This window comes from Trachurus japonicus, chromosome 14 (genome assembly GCF_045865225.1).
Source record: "Trachurus japonicus isolate A0001 chromosome 14, Traja_1.0".
NCBI lineage: Eukaryota > Metazoa > Chordata > Actinopteri > Carangiformes > Carangidae > Trachurus > Trachurus japonicus.
Window position 1 is genome coordinate 15,134,619 of NC_140920.1, and position 24,783 is coordinate 15,159,401.

At 41.5% G+C, this 24,783-nt stretch overlaps 2 protein-coding genes across 6 annotated transcripts in view; one reads left to right on the forward strand and one right to left on the reverse strand.

The window, feature by feature from the left end:
* Positions 1-996: 996 nt before the first annotated feature.
* On the forward strand, positions 997-11,384 carry LOC146974498 (calpain-5-like). Its single transcript, XM_085797921.1, has 13 exons — positions 997-1,213; positions 2,984-3,172; positions 3,336-3,467; positions 4,746-4,948; positions 5,173-5,365; positions 5,456-5,646; positions 6,432-6,509; positions 6,605-6,800; positions 6,880-7,002; positions 8,939-9,141; positions 9,673-9,794; positions 9,881-10,017; positions 10,539-11,384. The coding sequence occupies exons 2-13, from the start codon at positions 3,008-3,010 to the stop codon at positions 10,719-10,721; spliced, it is 1,926 nt and encodes a 641-aa protein (XP_085654047.1). The 5' UTR covers positions 997-1,213; positions 2,984-3,007; the 3' UTR covers positions 10,722-11,384.
* Positions 11,214-24,783, reverse strand: part of LOC146974499 (serine/threonine-protein kinase PAK 3) — a 38,529-nt gene continuing 24,959 nt past the window's right edge. For 3 of the 5 annotated variants that reach the window (XM_085797924.1, XM_085797923.1, XM_085797927.1), the window contains exons 4-16: positions 24,545-24,698; positions 24,418-24,455; positions 21,272-21,334; positions 19,621-19,776; positions 19,354-19,528; positions 18,654-18,717; positions 17,372-17,420; positions 17,163-17,275; positions 16,197-16,314; positions 15,894-15,993; positions 15,574-15,770; positions 15,346-15,483; positions 11,214-14,934 (exon numbers count right to left, since the gene is read on the reverse strand). In XM_085797924.1, coding sequence (XP_085654050.1) covers positions 14,845-14,934; positions 15,346-15,483; positions 15,574-15,770; positions 15,894-15,993; positions 16,197-16,314; positions 17,163-17,275; positions 17,372-17,420; positions 18,654-18,717; positions 19,354-19,528; positions 19,621-19,776; positions 21,272-21,334; positions 24,418-24,455; positions 24,545-24,698 — 1,455 coding nt within the window. In that variant the 3' untranslated portion in view covers positions 11,214-14,844. The remainder of the gene's footprint in view (positions 14,935-15,345; positions 15,484-15,573; positions 15,771-15,893; positions 15,994-16,196; positions 16,315-17,162; positions 17,276-17,371; positions 17,421-18,653; positions 18,718-19,353; positions 19,529-19,620; positions 19,777-21,271; positions 21,335-24,417; positions 24,456-24,544; positions 24,699-24,783) is intronic. The other 2 variants (XM_085797928.1, XM_085797929.1) reach the window with 1 other exon arrangement.

Genomic DNA, 24,783 nt, shown 5'->3' on the forward strand with positions numbered 1-24,783 from the left:
GACAAATGTAATTCTGTTTGTTAAACATAAACACATTTAGAAATTGATGCCTGCAAATATTTCTTATTTCTAAAATGTTTAATTTAGTTTCTGAAAATGAGATGAACATAGACTGATGCCAGCAGGCACAGAGGCTGAGGAGGACATACAGCGTACAGTATACATTTCCATAAGGGATAGACCATTTGACCTCAGTGACCCTATGAACTTTTCCCTGTAGCCACCATCAGGCTACGCTTCGGCTGCTCTTTAATTAACCAACGCACTGACGACTGAGCGATATCAGAGGGATTTTGCTTTCATCTTTTTAAATAGATTCCCGTCATACACATTGTGACTCGATGTTTCCCCTCGCCCCTCCGAAAACACAACTTTCTCATGGACTTTTGCACATATATAAACCCTCCATTGTTTTTTTCTCATTTCACTTCTAATCCAAGTGATTTAGCTGCTTTTGTTTTAGAAATTGTCTTCAGTTTCTTCATCAGCCTGTTCTGTCTTAACTCGTGCATCAGTTTACCTTATTACTGTTGGCTTCCGGTGAGCATTTTTCCTCCAGCTGCTTCTTTTGCCCTCAGTTTAAAGCTGGAATTATATGGAAAGTTTTATATCCGTCTGAGGGAGTCAAACTGCTTCTTGTGCTGCTTAAAAAGTTGAGCCCATTCTTCTGAGTTCCTGCCAGTTTGTCTTATTACCACAGTTTGCTTACAGTCTGGGGATTGCACAGGGCTTATTAGTCATGTTTATTCAAATTGATAGACCTCTGGATAACTGGGATATGTTTAGGTACACAACAACTGATTCAATAAAGATAGATGTGACGGGTGTATACAATAGGGCAAATATATTGAGAGGTTTCTTTTGTTATTATAAGAGAACGAGACAAGTTTTTGCTTGTTTCTACCTTTGCTGGGTGGTGGTGGGAGGTAGAAGGTGTTCAGTTTCAGTCTTCCCCTCCCTCCTTCATTTTAATCACTTTGCACAACACCTCCTGCTGCAGAGAGGTGCTTGTCAGACCAGTTTGCCGGCAGTGTTTGTTTGTTCTCACAGCCAGAGGTTGAAACTCAAGAAAGTGGATTTGGGTTTTTAGAAAAGTGTCACAGACAGTCTGTTTTCATGTGACGGACGTTACGATAGAAATGTGTTGACTGATTTTAACACAACACAGGAGCTTTACAGGACTGGACTGTAAGGACAAGACTTCTCGGCACAGGTGAGTGCTGCTTTTACTACAAGCTCAGTTACTGTATAACTCTCACGATACTATGATTCTTCTTTATAGTTTAGTGGAATTGACTTTGTTTTAGTTTGATTGATTACAATCACTTTGTAACTTTTTTTATGAGACAGTTTCTCATTCTTGTCTCATAACATTATGCCTGTTACTGTGCACACACTCTTATGAATGCCTCTGCAGGACAAGTTCTACACTTCTCTGTGTTAAAAGTCAGTACTAACTCCACATTAGGGTACAAATCATTTCCATTGTTTCATCTGATCTGATGTTTGTTTTCGGGCTGTGACACCGCTGAAAAGACCACAACACGTTTAACACGTCCACTCTGTCCTGTCATGCAGGATGGAAATGTGTGGAATGTGAGCTGCTGTCACTTTTACACACACACACATAATGGCGCTTACAAAACAAATAGTGTCATACTAAATAGTGTATGAACGTTTCTACTGTACAGGCCCGTTCTTATACACTCATGGTCCACTAAAGACGGGCAAATAACCAACCAAAAATAACCCCTCTGAGCACATTAGCCAGGAACTCTCAAACAGATAACATTCACACACATGCACGTACAGGCTCACAACGCTGGGTCTCTAACCACAGACGCACAATGTTTCGCTTTCTCTGTCTGAAAACTGGACACTAGCATGACACAATGAAGGTGTGACACTCCTTCCTCCTCAACGTCACATACAGGAGTAAAACAATGACAGGGCAGAAATCAAGTCCATTGTAAAATGGGACAAACTGTTTGGGTGTGGCTTTAACAATGCACAGGCATATAGAGGCCGCTGTGTGTGTGGGAGGGGCGATACAGACCTGGAAACTTCCTCAGTGTGGAGCAGTGTCTGAAAGGTGCATGCGGTGAGAATTTACTGTTTCTATTACACTTTAGTTTTCTTCTTCTCTCTGAATTATACACTGATTGTGCTAATGTTTCAACACGCTCTCACGGTTCCAGATATTTTATTACTTAACATTTGACTTCTGTGGCAACACTGGGAGCTTCTTATGAAGAAGAAACGTAATGTCCATTGAGAACTTCTGGAGTAAATTAAATTTGGTTCACTTTAATGGGTTATTCTTGGCAAAAATAGAGTATCAAGATGTATCCAAAACAATTGATTCAAATTAAATCATCTTGAAGGGTCAGTGTAGGTCGGACAAAGGGTTGAGGGTTAAAATATCATCATTCCCCTGAGAGTACAGCTGTGTTATCCATCGCTGACAGTCATGAATACGATAATCCTTCTGGCCTTGTTCGTGAAATACTTGACAGTTTAAGTTAATGAAGTGCACTCCCTTGTACATAGCAGCCTTTGTTGTCTGTTGTTAGCATACAATTAATGAAATTAATTTATTTTTTCCGTCTGTCAGGATGGATTAAAGGTCTGTCTAGTGAGATTCTTCTATGAATTTAGTCTTCGGGTTCGTTCTATAGAAACTCTGTTCACACCCTCATGTTGACCTAAGTTTAATGCCTCTTTTTGTGTGTTTTTTTTATAATGCTGTTAAAAAATATATATATCTTACACTGTAGGCTCATCAGTAAACCCAAACTGTCCACAGGGACTCTCAGGGTCAAAGGGCAGTCTGCTGGTGATGTGGGAATGAAGTAGTGCAGAGATTTATAGAAAGTATTGCAACAGACTTTGCCCAGAAATGCTCACTGACAGAGGTCACTGCTATCAAACACTACTGTATATAAAGTCTGGAAACCGTCTGGTGTGTGTCATTGATCTGCAGCTGTGAATCTTCACCATCTGGACCATGTTCTCCTCCGCTGCCCCGTACAAGAACCAGCACTACGCCGAGCTGAGGAGGAGCTGCATCCAGGACAAGAAGCTGTTTGAGGACCCAGAATTTCCAGCCACTGATGCATCGCTGTTTTTTCGGAAACCGCCCCCAGGTGTAGTGGTGTGGAAACGCCCAGGGGTGAGTGATTCATCTGTGGTAGCAATCCATCACTTGCATCCATACAGGAATGCATATTGCTGAATTGTAAAAACGGATACATCCTGAAACACTGCTCTATTGGCTTGTTTTTGTCTTACTTGTCTTCATATCTTTAAGAATATACTTCATCCTTCTCTTGCAGGAGATCACAGATGAGCCCCATCTGTTTGTGGAGGGCATCAGCTCCCATGACCTGAACCAGGGAGTTGTGGGGAACTGCTGGTTTGTTGCTGCCTGCTCCTGTCTGGCTTTGAAGCCAAACCTCTGGAAGAAGGTGAATTAACTTTATTTATTTACTCAGTGAGTAAATTGGCTTGTTTGCTGTTGGATACCAAATAAAAGGTTATAGCTGCTGTAACGCTGATCCAAACAGGTCAAACTGCAGCTATAGAGCAGGAGTGTGGTGAAGGATTTTGGGCTTCAAACATTTTACCAGCTGATACACAACTCAAATCTGGATGTTTCAAGAATTCACCTCGGGGGTTTAACTCCTGATTTAGAGCAAAAACACATTCCTCTGACCAAATAACTCAAAACTATGTGTCAAATAATTATCTTTTATTGTATACATTGTGACAAGTCATTTCTGTTAGTTGACTATAAAGGTGAATAATATTTTGCTAACAGTGTGTGAAATTTGAGGAAGAGAAACTAGAGAACCGACCACTGAAGAATTAAATGTCAGCCGCAGGTTTTTTCCCTTCTGTTCAGGGGCTTGATCGAGCAGATTGTAACTGTTAGAGCCAGACTGAGTCATTGGAAACTGTCCACATATTTGTGGTGTTTTGATCCTTTTGGTTAAAAGTTCCTAAAGTGGCTTATTAACTAGAAGAAATAAACTTAAGCATCCAGTACTTGTTTACGCTACGATGAACTTTATGCAAGAAGGCCATCAACACAAAGCTGCTAAAGCCACAAATACCTTCAACTGATGACTGGATTAATATTCCATATTCTAGAAAGATTTGTGTTCCTTCACCCTACTATTTGACCGCCTGTCAAATATTTTTATGGTTTTCTGTCAAATTATTGCCTGAAAATAGGATTGATGCCTCCTAAACTACACATAACTATTTTAACAGTAATCCTGATTGAAATTTTAGATGTTTTTATGTAAATTAGACCATAAAAGTCCAAAATAAAGTGTAAAAGTTGAAAGTTGAAAAAGGTGTAATGTAATTTTTTACCTAATGTTTTGTAAAGGGTCAGACAGGTCGAGCCAGTTTTGACCCTTTAGGCCAGGTTGCAATGGCCGACAGGAAGACAACGCAAAGGTTAAATAACAGGGCATTTGTAAAAACATGAGAAAATATAACATACATCTCTCTCCCTGTAATTTAGACTGATAATAATAATATATTATTATTATTATAATTATAAAGATTATTATTATTATCATTATTATAACATAACGTACAGAATGTCTCAGTGGATTAATGTTGCTGCTGTCAGTGACTAAACATCTGGAGACATGTGTCATTTCATTTACAGTAACTTCCATTGAAAATGACTCACACTGATGATATTTGTTGCATTGTGTTTGTGACTCCAGGTCATTCCTGACTGGACGGACCAGGAGTGGGATCCCAAACAGAGCTACGCAGGAATCTTCCACTTTCAGTTCTGGATCTTTGGAGAGTGGATAGACGTGGTGGTGGATGACCGGCTGCCTACAATCAATGGAGAACTCATCTACTGTCACTCAAAACACAACAATGAATTCTGGAGCGCCCTGTTGGAGAAGGCCTACGCTAAGTTAGTGCACATAGACCAGCTTGTTCCTCATTCAGACATTGTTTTCTATCTCCTTTCACATACTTAACTCCATGTATCACACTGATAACAACAGTACGTTTGCAATACGTAATGAATGAAACAACTGTGTTTTATAAATTTTGATTATTCTTAAGGATTATACACTTTTTATTTTCATATCTCTGTAACAAATTCAACCTGTGACTAAACTTGGGATTGTCCAGGCTCTCTGGCTGCTACGAGTCCCTGGAGGGGGGAAACACTGGCGACGCTGTGGTGGATTTCAGTGGAGCTGTGGCTGAAGCCATCAACCTGGAAGTCGGGGCCTTCCATGCAGACCAGAAAAAACAAGACCAGCTGTTTGAGGATCTACTAAAAGTCTATGACCGTGGAGGGATCATAAGCTGCTCCATTAAGGTTGGTTCTGTTCCCGACTGTTCACGTCTGTGTCTCTTTACTTAAGAATACTTGGCCGATGCAAACGACTTGTTTTTACAATTTCTTCAGGCACAGCCCCATGAAATTGAGAACAGAATGGCAAACGGGCTGGTGAAAGGCCATGCATACTCTGTGACTGCAGTGAAGAAAGTGCGTCTGGGTCACGGACTGCTGGCCTACTTCAAGAACGAAACCATCCCTCTGATCCGCATGAGGAACCCCTGGGGCAAGATCGAGTGGAAAGGAGCGTGGAGTGACAGGTGAGAGGTCGTTATGGTTCATTTGTTAGGCTTGTTTTTGTTTTGTTTATATTGCAGTTGATAAAATTGCAAAAAATAGGTTCTGACCAAAGGAAGAAGTCATGAAGTCACCTTGGTAGTGCATGATAAGTTAGATTTATCTCACCATATTTTAGTGAAATGTACTGAGCATATTAAGGGGCAGCAGAAATGTGGACACTGCTTGTGAAGTTGTATTCTTTCGAGTGACCAACAATGTGGTTTTTGTTTGGATTCAAACATTGAAAGTACTTATTTGTATCCAGGGGCGTTTCATACTGCATGTGCATTAAACATTTTCTCTGCTTTATAAAAGGCAGGTGATCAAGAAGGCCACTTCCATTCAGGAGTGCGTAGATCACCCCCTTCAGACCGAGTTTGAACTGTTACCTTCAGGTCGGAGGTTAAGGGTGCCTTCTTTCAGGACAAATAGGTCTTCATTTGTTCCTTCTGCTATCATAATGTTGAACAGTGTTAAACAGTGAGATACTTGACCACACAGTCTGTTCTATCTCACCTCGTTTGAATGCACTTGACTTGAATGCACTTTGTCTCAGAATGCACTTGAAAATTAATTACTCTGCCCACTATGTGTTGCTGTGTGTTGTTATATGTGCTGTTTTTCTTAACAGAGGTTGATTGTTCTGTGTGTGTTTTATGTGTATTTATGGGTATTGGATGTTTTTATGTGTTTTGGACCTCCTGGCTGCAAATCAATTTCCCAACAGGGACAATAAAGAACTTTGAACTTTGCTGTTGTTTGTTAGCTCCGAGGAATGGTCAAAGGTTGGCGATATGGAGAGAGGAAACCTCGGCATCGTAGTGGAGGACGATGGAGAGTTCTGGTGAGTGACTAAGTTTCCTGGATTTGAATGGTCCACCTGTGGAGTTTATCTCCTCCTCGATAGTGTAATCACACGTGTCCTGTTTGCATCCGCAGGATGTCGTTCACAGACTGGTGCAAGTTCTTCACAGATGCAGATGTTTGCCGTCTTATCAACACTTCCCACATCAGTATCCACAAGACGTGGAGCGAGGTCGTGCACTTCGGGAGCTGGACCAAAAATGCAGAGCCGATGTTGAACCGCTGCGGAGGCTGTGCTAACCACAAGCAAACATTCCTGCAGAATCCACAGGTGCAGCACCCTCCTCACATCACCTGTGCTCACACGCACACACACCTGTATATTCACTCCTTTTCCACCTCTTTTGCAGTATTTGTTCGACGTTACAAAGGAGGTTGATGAAGTCCTGATCTCCCTGCAACAGAGAGACATGAAGATCCACAGAAAAGTTGGTCAAGGAGAGAATCTGACCATCGGGTTCGGTGTCTTCAAGGTAACATAAAACTTTCACTGCACTTTATTGATCAAATGAACAGTTAATGAGTGAATAACTGTAAGCACCAAAAGACAAATGAGAGGTTCAGACAGACAGTATTGGAAGGGTCTGTGAAACATTGCACAAAGTTCAGGGTGAGACAGAGTGTGATGCTGAGTTCATCACAGAGGAAATGCTGTTTGTCTGGGATGAGGTCGTTAGTCAAAAGTTAGTTTATTTTGGGGGAATATGGGGTCATTTCATCACATTTTGGCTTTCACTTGACTTCTCCGCTCCCTCGTTGAGCCAACACTGAAGACTTTGGTGTTTCTTATGACAGGCAGACATTACTCGATCGGTTTATCAGAACCAAAACAGGCCATTTAGCAAGTGGTGAAATCATACATGATTAAACACAAAGAATGCACATACTTCAGCTAAATGTTACAAGCTGAGAACAAATACATTTGGGACTGTTTTTTCTTTTTTCTGAGCTTTCCGTAAGGTGCAGACTGTTCAGCGGCCTGTGTGCTGATTAGTGCTTGTGCAGCCAAAATAAAAATGTCATGTAATTTGGTGGTTGCCGGAGATTTAAAAAAAAAAAAAAAAAAAAGCCATTCATTTACATTCCTTCTGAGTTTAAATACTGAAGATCTATGAAACAACAACCTCAATTAAAGATTAAAAAAGCACAACATGTTTATAGGTAGGATCAGGTCAAGTACAACAGAGAACAACACTCATGAAGGCTCGTTAAATCAGATGTTTTCAGAGGAGGTTTTAACTGATTATTTAACTACACAGGTAATTCAGACCTTGAAACAGCAGTGAAATATGCCAAACTAGATTTTATCATGTACAGGGATTAGATTGCCGCATTCACATGAGGCCATGTCACTGTAAGCTGCAAAACTGACATCACATTTCCCGTAGTGTTTGCTACAGTAGATCTGGCAAAGTTCACTCTCTACACTGTTTTATCTTGGCGACAGAAGTTCTGCCAGAGGGATAAATACCAGGCAGCAAAAAACGCCGGTGCCACAAGACACAGGGACAGTGATTAAAAATAGTGCTGAGTGCAAGCAGCCTGTTGACCAGCTGTGAGCTTGAAACCTTAACCTGAATTTAACCCTTGTCATCTATGGTCATTGTTAAAGAGATGCATCCTCCTCCTTTATGTGATGGAGCCCAGACACTGCGCCTCTGTTTTATGTTGCCGTCCACGACTCATTGTGTCCCCTGTAAAAAAGAAGCCTTATAATCATTAATGGTTATTTATCAAATTACAAATTCAAAGACAAAATAAATATGTGTCAGAGAATCTCTTAACGTGCCCCTGCAACCTTTTAATGCCTTGAGGAGGAGGATTATTATGTAAACATACAGTACTGCATGAAGAATGTGCAGTTTAACCCTGAAGCTTGTCCAGTCACTGCCACCTTGATCACTAATTTTATCAGTAAAATAACCCAATCACTCTAAAACGTGTAGAAACACTGAAATAATATATTAAATATGTTAAATATAGAAACATAAATTAAACTTCCATTCATTATTCTTCCACCAGGGGGCAGAAGAAACAGTGAAGGCAGAAAACAGCAACTTATGAATCCACTATAGATGCTGTTAAAACCCTTTAACTGTGATATCGTGTAGTATGTGTGTGCTGTGTGCCATAAACAGCATTTTGAGGAGAGTTGATTTCAGATTTCATTTTGAGTAACAGTCAAAAATTAACCTTTGTATCATCACTCACGGCCTGAACTGGTCTGACCACAATGGTTGTGTGTTTATATCAAATATGAATTATCCCAACGAACCAGAGTTTACATTGGCAACACATAACCAGGATACAGTAACACAGAAGAAACCTGATTTTCAACCTGATGAGTGAGGAAGATGAACTCTTTGAACACCAAATAAAGTTCAGACTGTTTCTGTTTCCCTCTTCCAGGTGGAGCTTAACAGAAAATACCGGATGCATGACATCCTTACTCAACCGTGTGTGGCCACATCCACCTACATCAATGCCCGGACAGTGTTTATGAGAAGCATGCTGCCGCAGGGCCGCTACGTCATCATCCCCACCACCTTCAAGCCCCAGACGCTGGGGGACTACATGCTTCGGGTTTTCACTGATGTGGACTCGGGGTGCAGGTACGTAGGCCTACGACTGTGGTGACGCTGTGCAGCTGAGTCAGTGTGAATCAGCAGTGTGGCCGTGCTTCATGTTGCCAGACAGAAATGTAATGTTGTGAGTGTTGTTTTACAATTATCAGGTCTTAGGAGACACTTCTGGGAAAGTGGGAACATGCTGTTTATTTCAGACATGGATCATTTCCATGAAAAGCACACAAACAAATGGTTTGGGAGTGCAGACTATAAAATGTACCCGTAATGGATGTCAGTAGTCTATAAACATTACTCTCCCACTGTTTTTACTGGCTAAAGTTTCTACATTAACTATTTTTCCTTTGTCTCTGACACTCTTGTTGGCAAATCTTAACGCAGGATCATCATGATTGCTCATAAACAAGGCCGTCCAAACTGTCAAGTCCAACTAGTGTTGTGTCTGTGAAACAGGACATGATGTCACAGTGTTTTCCAGTCTTTCCGTGTGATTTTCCAACTGCATTCTCTAAGAGGGAGTGTCAAACTCGGTCCTTTTATTCTCCTCGATTCTCACAGGGAGCTGACGCAGGACAAACCAAAAGTGAGATGCTGGAGTTCGTTCCTGGGATACCCACAAGTGGTGACTCACATCTACGTCCATGGAGCAGAACAGCTGCAGAACCAGGACAGCACAGGAGGTTAACGGATGTCCATAAAGCTAGAAATGTCCTTATTCCAGCAGTGTGTGGTCCACTGAAACAAATCTTCATATATTTCCATACAGGTGCAGACCCCTACGTGATCATATACTGTGAGGGCCGTTCGGTCAGGTCCCCCATTAAGGCCGACACCTTGGAGCCAGAATTTGCAATCAGCGGCATTTTCTACAGGAAGAAGCCCAGAAAGCCCATAACTGTGGAGGTAAGAAGGCACATGTCTGGTCCTGAGGACTGGACGATGAGCAAAATACCCTGTAATCCAGTGATGAAGTTTCCCAGATGTTTTACACTTAGACCCTGTATATGATGAAATCTGGACTGGATATGTTCACAGCTTTCGTAAGAAAAAATATAAAAAGAAATCCCCAGATCATTGCAGGGGCCTTAAAAGGCTATGACTGGATTCTTGGGGTTTTGGCAACAGTGTGAGAGGTTGTTAGTCATTTTCCTGTGGAACCCATGTATCCCCAAAATGGAAAATTTACTCTTAGAAAAACAACTTAATTTAAGTTGCTGTAAAAAAAAATTTGTTTTTGATTACTTTCCCTAATATGCTTATTTTTTTATATTTGATACTTATATTTTTATATTTATAATGGCTGCTATTATTTGGCTGTATTTGAGAGCACAGGATCATCATGTTTGCATCACATCAACATGATCACAACCCTTTGTCAACTGTATCATCCTGAGCTTTAATCAAACCTGACTGGTCGTCCTCAGGTGTGGAACAGTAACGCCGTGAAGGACGAGTTCATGGGCCAGATAGTGCTGTCCGGGCTGGTGAAGGACTCCACTGACCCACAGAGGCTTCAGCTGAGGAAGCGAGGTCGGCAAATGGCTGACGAGATGCCAGGGAGCATCGGCGTGAGGATCATCACTGCCACTCAGCTGACGGCCATGTGACCTCCCCAGAGACCCCAGAGACAGCTGAGTCATTGTCAGTGCTGAACTGTGTGTTGTGAACTTACTCGACACCAAAGCACTAAAACCACCAGAAGTACGACCTGTTTTAGGACACTATTGGACAGACTGAATGTCACTTCCTGATTGTTTTTTCTTATCAAATGCCTCATTTTTTCTTGTATCAATTTTAAAATTACTTTTGTATAACTTATACAACTTTTTTATATTGATGTTTTAGCAATTTGCTTATGAAGAAATTATTCACCTTATTTTTTTACACTACAGATAACATGACAGTAAATTGTCATTTAAGTCTTATATTATTATACAATGATCATATCCATAGCCTTTATATGATTCATGATTATCTAGACAATATAGTATATCCATACTGTATATGTATTCAAATTATTCACCATCTGTCTCTGTAATTCCTTACTTCATATCATTCTCATCCAAGTTGCAATAAATTCAACAAACATTGTCACAACTCTGGTTTTCTTCCTCTTTTTATTTCAGTCCAGTTCCCAAACTGCAATATTTTGTTTTTTTGTTGTTTTTTTTTACACTCAAGACACAGCCATGCACAATTCAAAGTTCAAAAAGTCTATTGCTTCAACCACAATTAAAAATAGTTTATCCAAAACCTCATTTCCCCGTCAATCATTTGTCCTTTTTCAAAGATGGGGAAGGGCCTGCTGAGGTATGCCAGATGGATCAGCAGTTTTACAAAGCTAGACAATAATAAGAGTAATAATAATAATAATAATGATAATAATTTAAAAAGTAACATTTTTTGTCTTTGTTCCATTCTCTTGATACACATTAATAGAGGAATTTTCACACCACGTGTACAGGTTTACACATTCAGAAGATAGGAATGTACAGGCGCAACCACAGAAAAGGGGCACGTCAGCGGTGTCTCTTGTCCCGAAATTCACCTTTGTGCTCATAGTTCAGACCTGTACATGGGGCAGAGGCCAAACGTCCCAGGGCCGACGAAGCTTCCTGACAGGCCACCCACACCTACCGCACACACACATACATGTACTAACACTCAGCAGTGGTACTCAGGACAGACTGTGTGGGCCCGCACACAGAGTGCTGCATTCATCGGCTCTCTGTCCAGATGAAGGAGTGTCCGATAAAAGCCCAAACAGGAGAGCTGGACCCAGGAGTGCAGAGACGGCGTGTGTTGTTTGTTTTTCTCTTTTTGATTTCCAGGGCGCAGAACATTTATTGATACATACCATAGAGCAACCTGAATATTGTCATTTTAAGTTACATAATTCTGAAAAAAGGGTGGTTTTCCCGTATTTACATACATACATACATATCCTAACAATCTTAACCTATTTGAAGATGAGATACAGTGTATAGTTTGTTTTACATGCATGAGTTCTGTTGCATCCTCCTGTCTAACATGACTCCTTCATCTTCTGTACATTTGCTGTACAATGGAGGTACAATGTGACTAAGCAGCTACCCTGCACCTCAAAGTCAAGGTGGACAACACGAGTGAGGCATCTTCTAGTGCAGATTGAGGTAGCCCCCTAACACACACACATGCACACACACAAGCACACACACATACACACTCACACACACACACAGGGATGCTACATGGGAAATGCCTGACAAAGCTACCAGATACCGACACAAAGTAGATAACCTCCGTACAGGAATGAGTTTAAACGCTAAACCAGGTATGGAGGGAATGTGAGGAAACGATATGAACCTCTACCACAGTTTCTGTTTTCAGTGCTCAAGGTACAATCATGAAATGGCACTCACTACTTCGCTCAGTGGAAAAACATTCCCCCTCTCTAATCTGCCACACATCCAAAAAAAAAGTCACCACAAACATGTAGATCACATGAGAAAAGTCACATAAGACACCATTTAAAAGACAAAAGGACACTGAAGCATGAATGAGCAGCACTGAAATACCAAAGGAGGAAAGGAGGGAGGGGGGGGAACAGGTGGTTGAGGAGGAGGACGGCTGGTGTCCTGTACCTTATTTGACATGAATGCTGTTGAACATTTAGCGTGTTCACCTGGAAAGGGAAAGATAAGGCCAGGATTTGTTCTGGCACAGTCACAGTCTAAGATCACGAGATGTACTAATGCCCCATGCTACTCAACAACAACTGAAACAACCTCTTATACTGTATTTCTGCTCATAGATGTCTCTTCAGTCGGCGGACAAATTTCCATGTCTTGTTGCAGACCATTGTGGACTGAACCCATTTATATACAGCGTATTTTATATTTGCAGTGTTTTTCATTAAAGGGCATCTTGTTACTTCCTGCCTAAGTTTAAAAGGACACAAGGATGCTTGGGACACTGTGGGAAACGGTGATGAATGTGGCACTGGACGTCCATCTCACTGTAGCTGAATGATTACACAACCTTCTGCCACTGTCACACAAAAAAGAGCTCATCTGAAATTTGGGGTTTTTAGTATTACACACTGTCCACTGTGTGTCAGCACTTAAAAAAGAAAATCCATCTTCAGATACAAATATTTAAATGGAAACATTTATATCTTTGTTCAGTCAAGTATTTGTCTTTCCTTCTATTTCACATTTAACCATCAGAAGAAGAAAGAAAAAAAAGAAGGCCTGAACTTTAAGTAAGATAACTGTGAAATATCTACCTAATTCTGATTTATTTACAACATGGTACAATATCAAAAGAAAAAGACAACCACAAATACTAATATGGATAATCCCATTGGAGATGCTTGTACACATTGAATGCCGTAGTAAGTGGACATGCATTTTTAATTGATCTGACTCAGTAGCAGATAAATAAAACTGACTGTGTATATGCACTATTATAACCTGTAGTTATACTAAACATTTGTGTCCCATGGATACACAGAGGTTATGGTGTGAAATGTTGATTTAAGTATGTGACAGGTGATCTTTCAGTCAGTGTAATCACAAGTCTGCCACTACATTACAAACATGAATTGAATATGTAACACTTCCATCCTGAAAATGATAAGAAATGATGTCCTATATATCTAAAATGTTGTATTTGCATGTGTGATGTGTTAATTTTTTGTAGGGAAACTCGGCACCAAGAGTTTTTCAGTATTTGAAACAGTCAGAGCATTAAACCTGATAGCATGTAACCAGTTTTGGAAAGAGCAGAAATCAGTTAATGAAGTGCAGGTAACCTTCATGAACTCCAGTGATTTCTATGACAGAGACCGTCTGAACTGAGTCAGCTCAAATGAAAAAGAGACCCGTATCTCTACACTGACATGAAGCAGATTACTGAAGGATGTTTAAAGCTGGCATAGGTCATGTGAAATTATTCCTGACTTTTTTTCCCCTGTAGCTGCACCCCTACACACACCCATACACACACACACACACACACACACACACACATACACAAATCCACCACCTTGAGACATGAAGATCTGCAGACGAGCAGCAGTGTTTCTGCACAGAGCCATGGTCATGCAGGCAAAGGTTGGGTCCAGGGTCACTCTCTCACATCAGCTGGTCACTGCAGGTGCAGATGTGGCCTGATCGAGCTCCGTGGAGGGAGTAGAGGAAAGAAAACCAAGCCTAGAGCTGGCCAGGGAAGGAATCAGGGAGGGGCTCCTCAGTTTTGTTAGTTCCTCCTCTTCACCGCTGAAGTTTCTTCTCAAAACTGACCACACGCTTTCTTTCTTTTCGATTTTTTCCACCCTATTTTTTGAGGTGTGTTTGGGGAGTGACTGTCTCCCAAACATAGACATATGACACAAAGAGATGTGCACAGTTTGCACACACGTACATACACGCGCCCAGACATACACACACACACACACACACACACTTGTGATGGACTGCTCTACATGTACAGAGTGCTGGAGAAGTAAACGAAGAGGCAAGGTCTTTTCAGCAGCATGGGCCGAGAGGCTGCAAGGCCAGATGTCCGTCCTACATATGAGGCCTGGGGGTCTTTTGTCCTTGTGCTGTCACTGTAAGTCACATAAACCCCCCTCCTTGTGCTGTCACTGTCACGTCACCCACCAAACCATACACCCAAGTCCCTGCCCCCACGAACGCACACAACACAGGCAGGGCTCCAGCCTCGGGTGCGGACAGAGGGCACTCCCTAGCGACTGCTGTTCTTTATGGCTTCCTTAGCGGCTACAATCAGAGGCGTCAGGCTGGATAGAGGCTTCGCCAGCTTGAGGAAGGAATGCTGCAGAGGACAAAGAGGAGATGCAGAGAGACAGATTTAGAGCTAGAAAAAAGTTAACGTTTTGAGCAGATGTTGCTGAATCATGATGACAGCATGAGATGGTAAACATCTGAGGTAAAAATCTCATGAGCCATCTTTTCCAATATCAACTAGCAATCCCAGGAACAGAAGTAACATAAGTTAACAGTGGTTGTGCATTTGCTGTGTGATGTATTATGTATTGTATCAGGTAAGATTAGGAAAGGCTGCCCCACAACACCTATGCCCTTTGGTATATTCCTCCAAACCATCTAAATCAACTATTCATCAGTGTCTAATGCAACCTGGCTGATGCCATATCACCGACAAGGTGCAGGACTAGCCAGTGCATCAAAAACTGCATGTACATCCATGCACAAGTCTCAGTCTCACCTGTAGCAGCTCCTTGGCAGAGCCTCTGCGGTCCACATCCATCTCCAGACAGCGGTTGAGGAAGTCTCTGAACACAGATGACAGCCTCTCTGGGTTCTGCAGCTCTGGAGTCCCGTTGGTAGCGATCAGGTACAACGCCTGGAAAAGATGGATGTGGTCAGATTATCAAATAAAGGGGGGCACTATAGAAAAGAAAAATCTCAATCTGAGCTCAAGTTTGTGTTTTACCCTGAGTGGATTCTCATTCAGGTAGGGCGGTTCTCCCTCCACCATCTCTATCGCCATTATTCCCAGAGACCAGATATCCACTTTTGGGCCATAAGCCTTCCGAGTCACCACCTCCGGTGCCATCCAGTAGGGCGTTCCCACCATCGTGCTGCGCTTATTCTGCTCTGGAGTGATCTGGGCACAGAAGCCAAAGTCGGCTGCAGAGGGAGAGAGGTGCAGTGGTGTGTTAAACATTTGAATCTGAGCCACTTGTTTCTCATTTACTTTAATACTTCCAAATTAAAACCAATCCAGAAACGTCAGAAAGAGTGAGCGCTTACTAAGCTTGACGGATCCGTCCATTCCCAACAGGATGTTGTCACTTTTTATATCTCTGTGGATCACCTGGTTGGAGTGTAGGAAGTCTAGAGCTTGAAGACACTACGAAGAGAGAGGGAAAAAAAGCTAAAAATACATCTTTACACCCACACACACAAAGGGAAGACTGTACTGAGCTTAGTCTTTTTCTCTAGGCTCATGTTCACATGCTCTTTTTTTTTTACGTACCCACCTGATTGTAAGGTCAGCTTGTCATAGCTACAGAAGTAGTGAGCAGTATTGCTGATAAAAACTTGGCTTCTTACCTCTCTGCAGACTGCAGCGATCTGGCCCTCGTCCATGCAGGTCTCAGTTACTACATCTGTCAACGAGCCTCCAGCCAAATACTCCATCACCACCCATAGCTCATCTCCAACCAAGTAACTATACGCAGGGAAAAGATAGGAGAATAATGATGTAGTTTTCTGGCTGTTGCTTTGATAATTGAATAAATGTAAATCACTTGATGACCCAGAGTTAATCACATACATGCTGGAAACAAGGTGTATTGTAAAAGGTTCTCAAATGTTACTGCTACAGTAGATGTAGAAACAGGATAACAGGATAAAAGGACAGTTCAGGGATCAGAGCTGGGTGAAACAAAACCAGACAGAAACCAGATTTTGTTGAATTCTTATTTGAGTGTTAAAACAGCAGGGGGCAGTAATGCACCTATAGATGAATGCTGACTACCATGAAGAGGGGAAAAGAAGATAAAGAAGAAGACAGATATGAGGAAGAAGGAAAAAGACCTGAGATCCCTCAATGTCATTATGTATCAACACACATTGACCTCAATACAGTCCTGACTCCAAATCAGTGAGTTACTGTATAATGCTATGCTAGTTGTGTTAGAACCTTTCACCTTCTTTGAAAATAAAAAATGCTGAAATGACTTTACATGTGCTTAAGAAACTGTACTTAAGACTTGCTAATGTCTGGTCTGGGTATTATAAAATCTTTGTATCTGTGTTGCACTTCCTGAATGAGGTGTGAATGTGTAAAGACACAAGTGCTAAATCAAATTGTTAAATTAGAAGAAAATCAATTAACAGTTACAATGGGATTTGGTAAATTAAAAATATTTGCTGCTCTCAGTGTCACAAATGACAAACTTTTACTTTTCTATGTTGATATATGAAATTAAACTGAAGACCTTTGGACTGTTGGTTGGGCATCACTTTGTGCTCCAGGAAAATCACTTCTCATTTGATGAGAAATCTAAAACTGACCTGTCCAAGTAGTTGACTATGTTGGAGTTTTTGTTTTCCCTCATCACCAAGATCTCATTGATGATCAGCTCTTTCTTGGGCTGCTGCTGCAGGTTCATCTGCTTGATGGCCACCTGAGAAAACAGACAAGGAATTTGCAGGTCAGAACAAATGTGAGCCCGATGGCTTTGTGTGAAAAAGGAATAATATACAGTATGAGAGAGTTTTACCTCTTGGCCAGTTGCTATGTCGATGGCAGTGTACACGGTGCCAGATGCTCTGTACAAACACACAAGTTGCCTCAGTGATACAGCAGTGCAAGTGAAGACACTGATAATGGTTAAGAAGTGTTTTCAAATCCAACAAATCAACAGTTCAGCAGCTTTATTCTTTGACTACATCTGGATGATGTCACTGTATAATTATTGTTTTGTCTAAACACTGTAAGGAAACTCTGAAAGTTAAGTCATTTAATAAAAAGTTTCTATATAATTATGTTAATCACTTCATCATCACTCTGTGCTGCTATTACAGGAACACTGCTAATTAGTCTCAGTATGATCCACTTATATTTCTATTTTCTGCAGATTAATATAGAGAAAGAACATTTTTAGTTTTTCCAAGAACAATTTTTTACATTACATGCATCAGATGTACAAGTTCAGATCACAGATATGCTGGCCTGATTTAACGCAATCAAACTGAGAGGAAGAGTTAGCATGGTGGCTAAACACCTCAGTTCCTCTGATATTAGATATCATTAGCTAAATTTAAGTGCTCATGATCTTATAATTACCACAGGGTTAAATGGCCTGCACTTGATGCCAGAGGCTTCACAAATTGTACGTGTGCACCATGGGAACTTTACTTACACTGAATTACCTTAGCAGAGATGAGCATGTAGGCTACAGTGAATGCACAAAGAATTTATGGTTTCCAATAGCCGGTCAAAGGAATGGTATGCAGCCATTCTGGCCTTATTTGGAAGTGTAACTCAGGACAGTAAAAACCTTCACCTAGGCCTCTAGTCTTTCCACTTTCTCTGTTTGTCTTGCTGTCAGCTGCACCTGTGTACCTTCACAGGCAATGAATAATGAAGCACAGTTCCTGGTACTAATAAGCTAGAGATAACCTGGTGGAGTAAATAGACAGTTATCTATTGTTTAAGATAAAAGCTTCCTGATCGAATGTGGAAAGAGTGAGCACATTATAACAGATAAGAGCCATTTTTATCTGTGCAGCTGTGTAGGTAACAGGGAGCGAGCCCTAAAAACAGAGAGAGAAGGAGGGAGAGAGAGAGAGCTGGCTGAGCTAATCTGGCCCTTGGCCATTTCAGGATACAGTTCTCATTTCCTCTCGACTTATTTTTCTCCAAGTCATTCAACCTAACCCTCCCTCTGCCTCTATGAAGTGGTCACTGTAGCTCCATCTCTCCTGGTGAGAGTGACTGCTCCTGAAATTGCTCCATTTCAATTACTCTGACGACTGGTTGAAGATCACGGGCGGACTTACCCTTGTCCTATTTTCTCAAAGCGTGTGTACTTCTTTTTGGGATCCCCCACGCTCACAATACTCCCTGAGTCAGAGAGAGAACAGATATATAATGTTTGAGCTTGTGTGGGTGCACACCGTCATGACAAGCCTTCACACAAACACACAAATATACAAGAGACATCACTGCAGAACCTTTCCAACCTTTTCTATTTCCTGCCTCATAGTGCAGCTAGTCCTGGTACACACATCTCTGTGCACGAGGAACAATGTGACGAAGGCCACAATTAATGAAAAAAAAAAAAGCACTTCTGTGCTCCTGTCCTTTTTCTTTTATTATCCTTCTTCTAAAAACACAGCATTACTGTACTGGAAGTAATACGTGGAAAACCTCGGCTGGAAACTAGATATTCAGCCTGTCTTCTGAATTACCACACAGTGAATTATTCAATACAGCCACACACATAACCACAAATCGACAAGCACACACAGACACACATCAGGGACACTGAGGTCATGTCCTCAGTACTGTTTTTGGACATGTGTGTGGATTTTAACCTTGGGGGAGTTTTCACTCTACAATATACAGTATGAATGATTGTGATCATTTGAAAGCTATAGAAATAAACCAAGAGATTTAGGATTTCTCTAAAAACAATTCCTCCTGAAGATAAAACAAACAATTAAACGAATGAATAAAATTGAACATAGAGACACATACTGAGTCTCTCCAGGATCTCCTCATCTGTCATTTTGGACTTCTTTCTCTGGCGGTCAGTGTGGCGGTACATTGTGTTGGACGTGTTCTCTGGCTGCACCTGAGACTCCGGTGGAGTCAAAACTTCTTTCACGGGGGTTGGAGGCTTTGGTGGATCCATGACAGAGCGTGTGTAGATCTGCAAGAGCACGAAAGAGTCACACAAATGCAGTGGGGGGTGAAATGCAGTCGCAGCAGAATAATTTCACCAGTCGCGCTTTATTAACTCACAGATTTGGTGTGCTCGGGCCGGGGCGCGATGACTGGGGGCAATTCGTCGTCATCGTCCTCTTCTTCCTCCTCCTCCTCCTCCTCTTCTTCCTCCTCGTCCTCCTCCTCTGAGACAGGTGGAGCAATCGGGGGCTCTGACGATGATGTTTTGGCACCCTGGAGGGGTTGAGATGGGAATAAGTACAGATGCATGCGCCACGCAGCAGCATGGAGTGAAAAGAGAAATTGCAGATCCTGTAATTGTTCCCCATGTTATTAACAAAATTATTCTTTTCTCTGTGATGAGTTGGCACCACAGTGAAGAGCCTGCAAACCCCAAACAGCCAGGTACAGAGTCTGAGTTCTGGCCAGCTGAGGTTAAACAGGACTTTGTCTGTCATACAAGCTCCTTAATTTAGAAATTGTGTCAATCACACAGTGACAGGTTCAAACTATTGTAGATTTTTTTAAAAAGCATCACTAACAAGCAGCTGGAAAAGGGAGCACAGTGATCAAAATGAACATCATACAGTTAATCTGTTGTGATACTCTGCGCTGGAACAGTGCGTCTGATATTTTATGCAAAAAAACAAAAACAACAAGAGTGAATCAGGTTAAATTCTGTTAATCGTGGAGGAAAGCATTATGAGTCAAGTGAGAGCTAAAGAGACAGGTGCAAAAAGAGTGAGGTGCCATTTAGTGCAGTTTATCTGAGGGTTTCTAAGTTGAAGGGTCAGGAACGGCCATGAACCAGTGATGAGAATGATTTTTTTTTGCATAGGAACAAACTTTTCTACATCTACAGTAACTGTGCTACAGGAGAAAACATGCTGCAACACAGCAGTAATGTGCAATATGGCGATGAAGTGTAGACATCCTCTTGATGTGGAAGATACCCATTTACAAGCATGATAAATGTGCCACAGACATATTTATTATGTCTATTGCTCAGCCTTTGTTTCTCCCATCCAAAACTCTGCTAGCCTTGGATCGTCTCCCTCTTATGGAATGGAAACATTTCATCCATTTTCCAGTGTTTTCATGCATACATGAATCAGTGCAGCTTAGCTGTAGTGATTAAAGGGGAAGGGTCTGACTGAGGGAAAGTCCCAGTCCTTCATTCAGACATACTGGGCCTCAGACCTGCTCCAACGAGGCCTGAGCCAGGACTGCAGTGCAGAAAGGAGTGTCTAACTAACTGTAAGCAGAGCCATGTGTGTGTGTGTTTTTTTTTTTTTTCAAATTTACTGAGCCATGCGGTAATGTCTACAATGGTGATGAAGTTACAGGCACATTATTGGCATGTGGATCGCATATTAAGGAATATGAGCTCATACATGCAGTTTGATCAGTCATCACAACCCTCTGTGGCATGCGCCCCTGCCCTGCCATTTCAGACATGGTCCTTTTTCAAAAAAAAGAAGAAAAAAAAGAAAGAAAAGCTAAGAGGTGCTCTTGTGGCAGATAGAAAATACATTTAAAACTAACAGATCCAATCATACCCCCCATGATATTTTGAATACAGAGAGTGATGATGCCTCTAAAATCAAATAGTTGTATGAATTTGCATTAGCCAGTTGGCATGGTTAAAATTAGGAGATCAAATAGTGGAATTTAGCTTCAAAGCCAATGCAGAGATACATCATGTGGAGAAGTAATGTGGAGGAGTTACCTTTTCAAATAATGCGCTGCAGGTTCTAAGGCTGACAGGAGGCCCAGATGACAGCAGTCGGTTCTGAATGTGAAGGTTGAAAATGGGAGGATTTACTCAAAACAAACCCACACAATGTTTAAGAGTAAGTGGACTTAAAGGGAGGGAGAGAGAGGGGGGGGGAGGGCAGGGGTCTGCTACTGGGGGATGGACAATGAGTCCACAAGTTGTCCCCCTGACACACAGCATGAGGAGAAGACATGATAGAGACAAATCATGCCGCGTGAGGACTCTCCTCGGACAAGGCTGGAACATGTTTCCCTCCTCACTTTACAGTCTCATTGGTGGATGTCTTTTATTTGGATGCTACAGAAAGGACCTGGTTTCTAATCTTCTCATTGGACGGCAAAGATACAATCCAAAAACTATGAGATTACACCTCAGTTACTGTTCAGCGTTGTCATAGCACACACACACACACACACACAAGCACACACACATATTACAGGATTAGTGTTTCAGTCCAAAACTTTCCTTTAAAACTCACTGAGTTTGACCTCTGTAATTATCGAGGCAGGATTCCAGTGTTTGTTGTGTTTTATGTTGTTTGGATGTTTCAGATGCTTCAGCATTACAGGAAAATTGTTTCGCTGTTGATGGCGGCAGCAGCAACAGACTGGCTGCTTTCATTGATCTGAATGGATTCATGCTGTTTTCCATTATACCATAAAATAGACACACCACATTGCATGACAACTTTTACTTTACTTTACCCTAGTGTAGCTTAAACCTGTCCTCACTGTTGCTTTTTACATTAGGGATCTTTTGAACTTAAAGACTTAAAATGACCTTTCATAAATAAGATTACACTATTTTAGACTTTAAAACACTGACTGGCACTGTTTCAGAGTTAGAACCAGAAGGCTCCTAGACCTGACCGAACTATCTGATATTTCAAATGACAAATCACACCAAGCTGCTAAAGTATATAAACATTAAGACGGACCTAATGTGACAATATTTAATTGTTGTGGATACGTTTTATATCAGCACTGATCTGTTGCTCTGTGTACAGAGGCCTACAGGTATTATGAGCCTCAACTAACTGGTTGGGTGAGACAGTTTCCCAACTGTAGCCTCCATGCACCAACCACACTGGATTTTAAGGTTTTGGTGAAGCAGAAATTTTTAACCACAAGAGAAACATCGAGTGCAACATCAGTGCTGTGAATGTAGTTGTATAAACAGTTGTCGAGCCGTCTTTGTTCGGTGGCAGATGACCAGTGAAGTTTAACAAACAGAATCACTTGAAGCAGCAATTTTATCCTCATTTCTGTTTATAAAAACTCCAAAAGAAAAACATCTCCATGTTGAATGTATTGTGTCACAGAGGCAAACACTGAGAACAGGATTTTGAGATCTAGAGAAGGAATCAGGCACACAAGGTGAAGTTCAGACTTTCTTATTCCTTACTGCAGTCCCTGAGTCTATAACTCAGCTGTGACTTTATAATCACCTGGATCGGGATGTGACAGTGTCTCTATTCACACTTACTAGTGCACATCGAGCTAAGGTCAAGATGGAGCAGTCGGTCGACCTAAAACAAAAATGATTAGCTCAAATTGATTCTCAAAAATGTTAAATCTAAGCAGGGGTTTCAGAACGGGGCCAGTAGATATCATTTTTTCCACCATACTGATGCATTATGGAAAAATGGCTGTGTAATTTCTCTAAGTGTGGGATGACAAGACAGAACAGCAGCAGGACAGATGTGGACTGTAGCTGCTGGTAAGTAGCCCACAGAAATGAATGTGAGTTGTTTGCAGTAAATAAAACACTGGATCTCTCTTTTCTAACTGTATTGCAGGTTTGCAGGAGCTGATGTTGAGAATATTCTGTATCTTACGAGACTGTTTGCCTCTATAGACCAGTTACTGGCACCTCTCCCGTAGCCCTGCTGGTCTCAGACAGAGCGGCCCAATCTGTGGCACCGTAGCCAGTAGCTGAGTCACCTCTGCAGCTGTGGACCACTGTGACAGTCCAAGGCGGAGATGCTCTCAAATACACTCACTGGGCTCGTACAACCTCTTAGACTCACTGCCACACCCGCATGCCCTTCGCTGGCAAAGAGCTCTTTTCAAGCAATACCCCCTTTATGAAGTGATCCCAGTGTAGTTCGCCTGGGGCAGCGAATCCCACTGAACAGACTTGGATTCCACTTCTTCACTTCTTCCCGGCTGAGCGTGTGCAGGCCGAGGCATTCAAAGCATAGATTACTCTGGTCAAAGCCAGGAATGAGGTCAGCACAGCGGGAGTCCTTCGAGATGCAGTTGAGCCTCCAGTGAAGCCTGTCTATGGGTATTTCAAAATCTGGTTAAGTAGATTGGAAAAATAAACAATGTGCAGGGCAGCAGTGGCTCACGCAGCGGTCATCGTTTCTCTGCACAAGCTGCAAAACTGAGAGGCACTTATGCAAAATTTAAGGATTGTGCAGCAAAGTCAGAGCAGTCTGCCTCCTAAAAAAGCAAAAAAAACACAAATATTTTTCCTATTAAAGTCTGAGGTCCGAGTGAGATGAGTGTGTTTGAGAGTAAAACAGCCCATCCCAGAAATCCCCACACAGTTAGATTAAAGTGAGAAAGATTTACTGTTGTGTAGTCACTGTGGAATTTATTTCTCAGAGGTTCAAGACGACGAAATGAAGCCACATATTGCTGCAACTTACCTGTTAAATTGTCACAGTTATATAAATCCTAAAAAATAAACTTCTCTCTCGATAAATTACTTTGAGAGATTTTCCAAAAGCAATGAAGTATGGCAGGGGTGGTGCATGGCTAAGAACCAAGGACTGGGTTGATTTGTAATTGTAATTTTTTTTTCTCATAATAACCAGACAGTCTAGAGAGGACAAGATACACAGTGCAGCAATAAAACCCATAAAAAAAATCATAAAAACAGGCAGAGGAGCCATCTCCTACATCATAATTATTTAAAAATTGAGCATTAAATTGTATTAACCAGGATTAACTGGCATTATTATTGTCAGACTGTCATTTTACAGTTAGGTTTATTTTGAAAAATATTTTGAAAAATCGTAAAAATTTATTATTTTGGCTAAGAAAATAACGAGCACAAGGAAAAATAAGGTTGGACATAAAACAACTCACCAAAGTGTTTGCTGCTATGTAGCCATGTGCCGACTTGTCTGCAACAAGAAAGAAAAGTTTGTTACAGAGCTGATCTTTGGATTCAGACATAAAAATGAATATGGAAACATCTCATTTTCATTTTTACCTCCAGAGGTGAAGCTCATGTATTTCTGGTTGTTGACGGTCTCTTTGGAGTCGTAGAACTTTAAGACATCCAACACGGCCTGTGGGTTCTTCTTCTGCTCCAGCTTGGTGATGTTAGAGGTCTGTAGGAGCCGCGCCCACTGCTCCGGTATACCCTGAGGAAAACAGGCAGAGATCAAGTGTTTAAAAAAGTGAATTGTAACATTGAAACTAAGATATGCGAGATCAGTCTTGAGGAAT

Coding starts and splice junctions, on each gene's coding strand:
- LOC146974498 (XM_085797921.1), top strand. CDS start 3,008: ATGTTCTCCTCCGCTGCCCCGTACAAGAACCAGCACTACGCCGAGCTG. Junction 3,468..4,745: donor AGCCAAACCTCTGGAAGAAG/GTGAATTAACTT, acceptor TTGTGACTCCAG/GTCATTCCTGACTGGACGGA. Junction 9,795..9,880: donor GAACCAGGACAGCACAGGAG/GTTAACGGATGT, acceptor ATTTCCATACAG/GTGCAGACCCCTACGTGATC.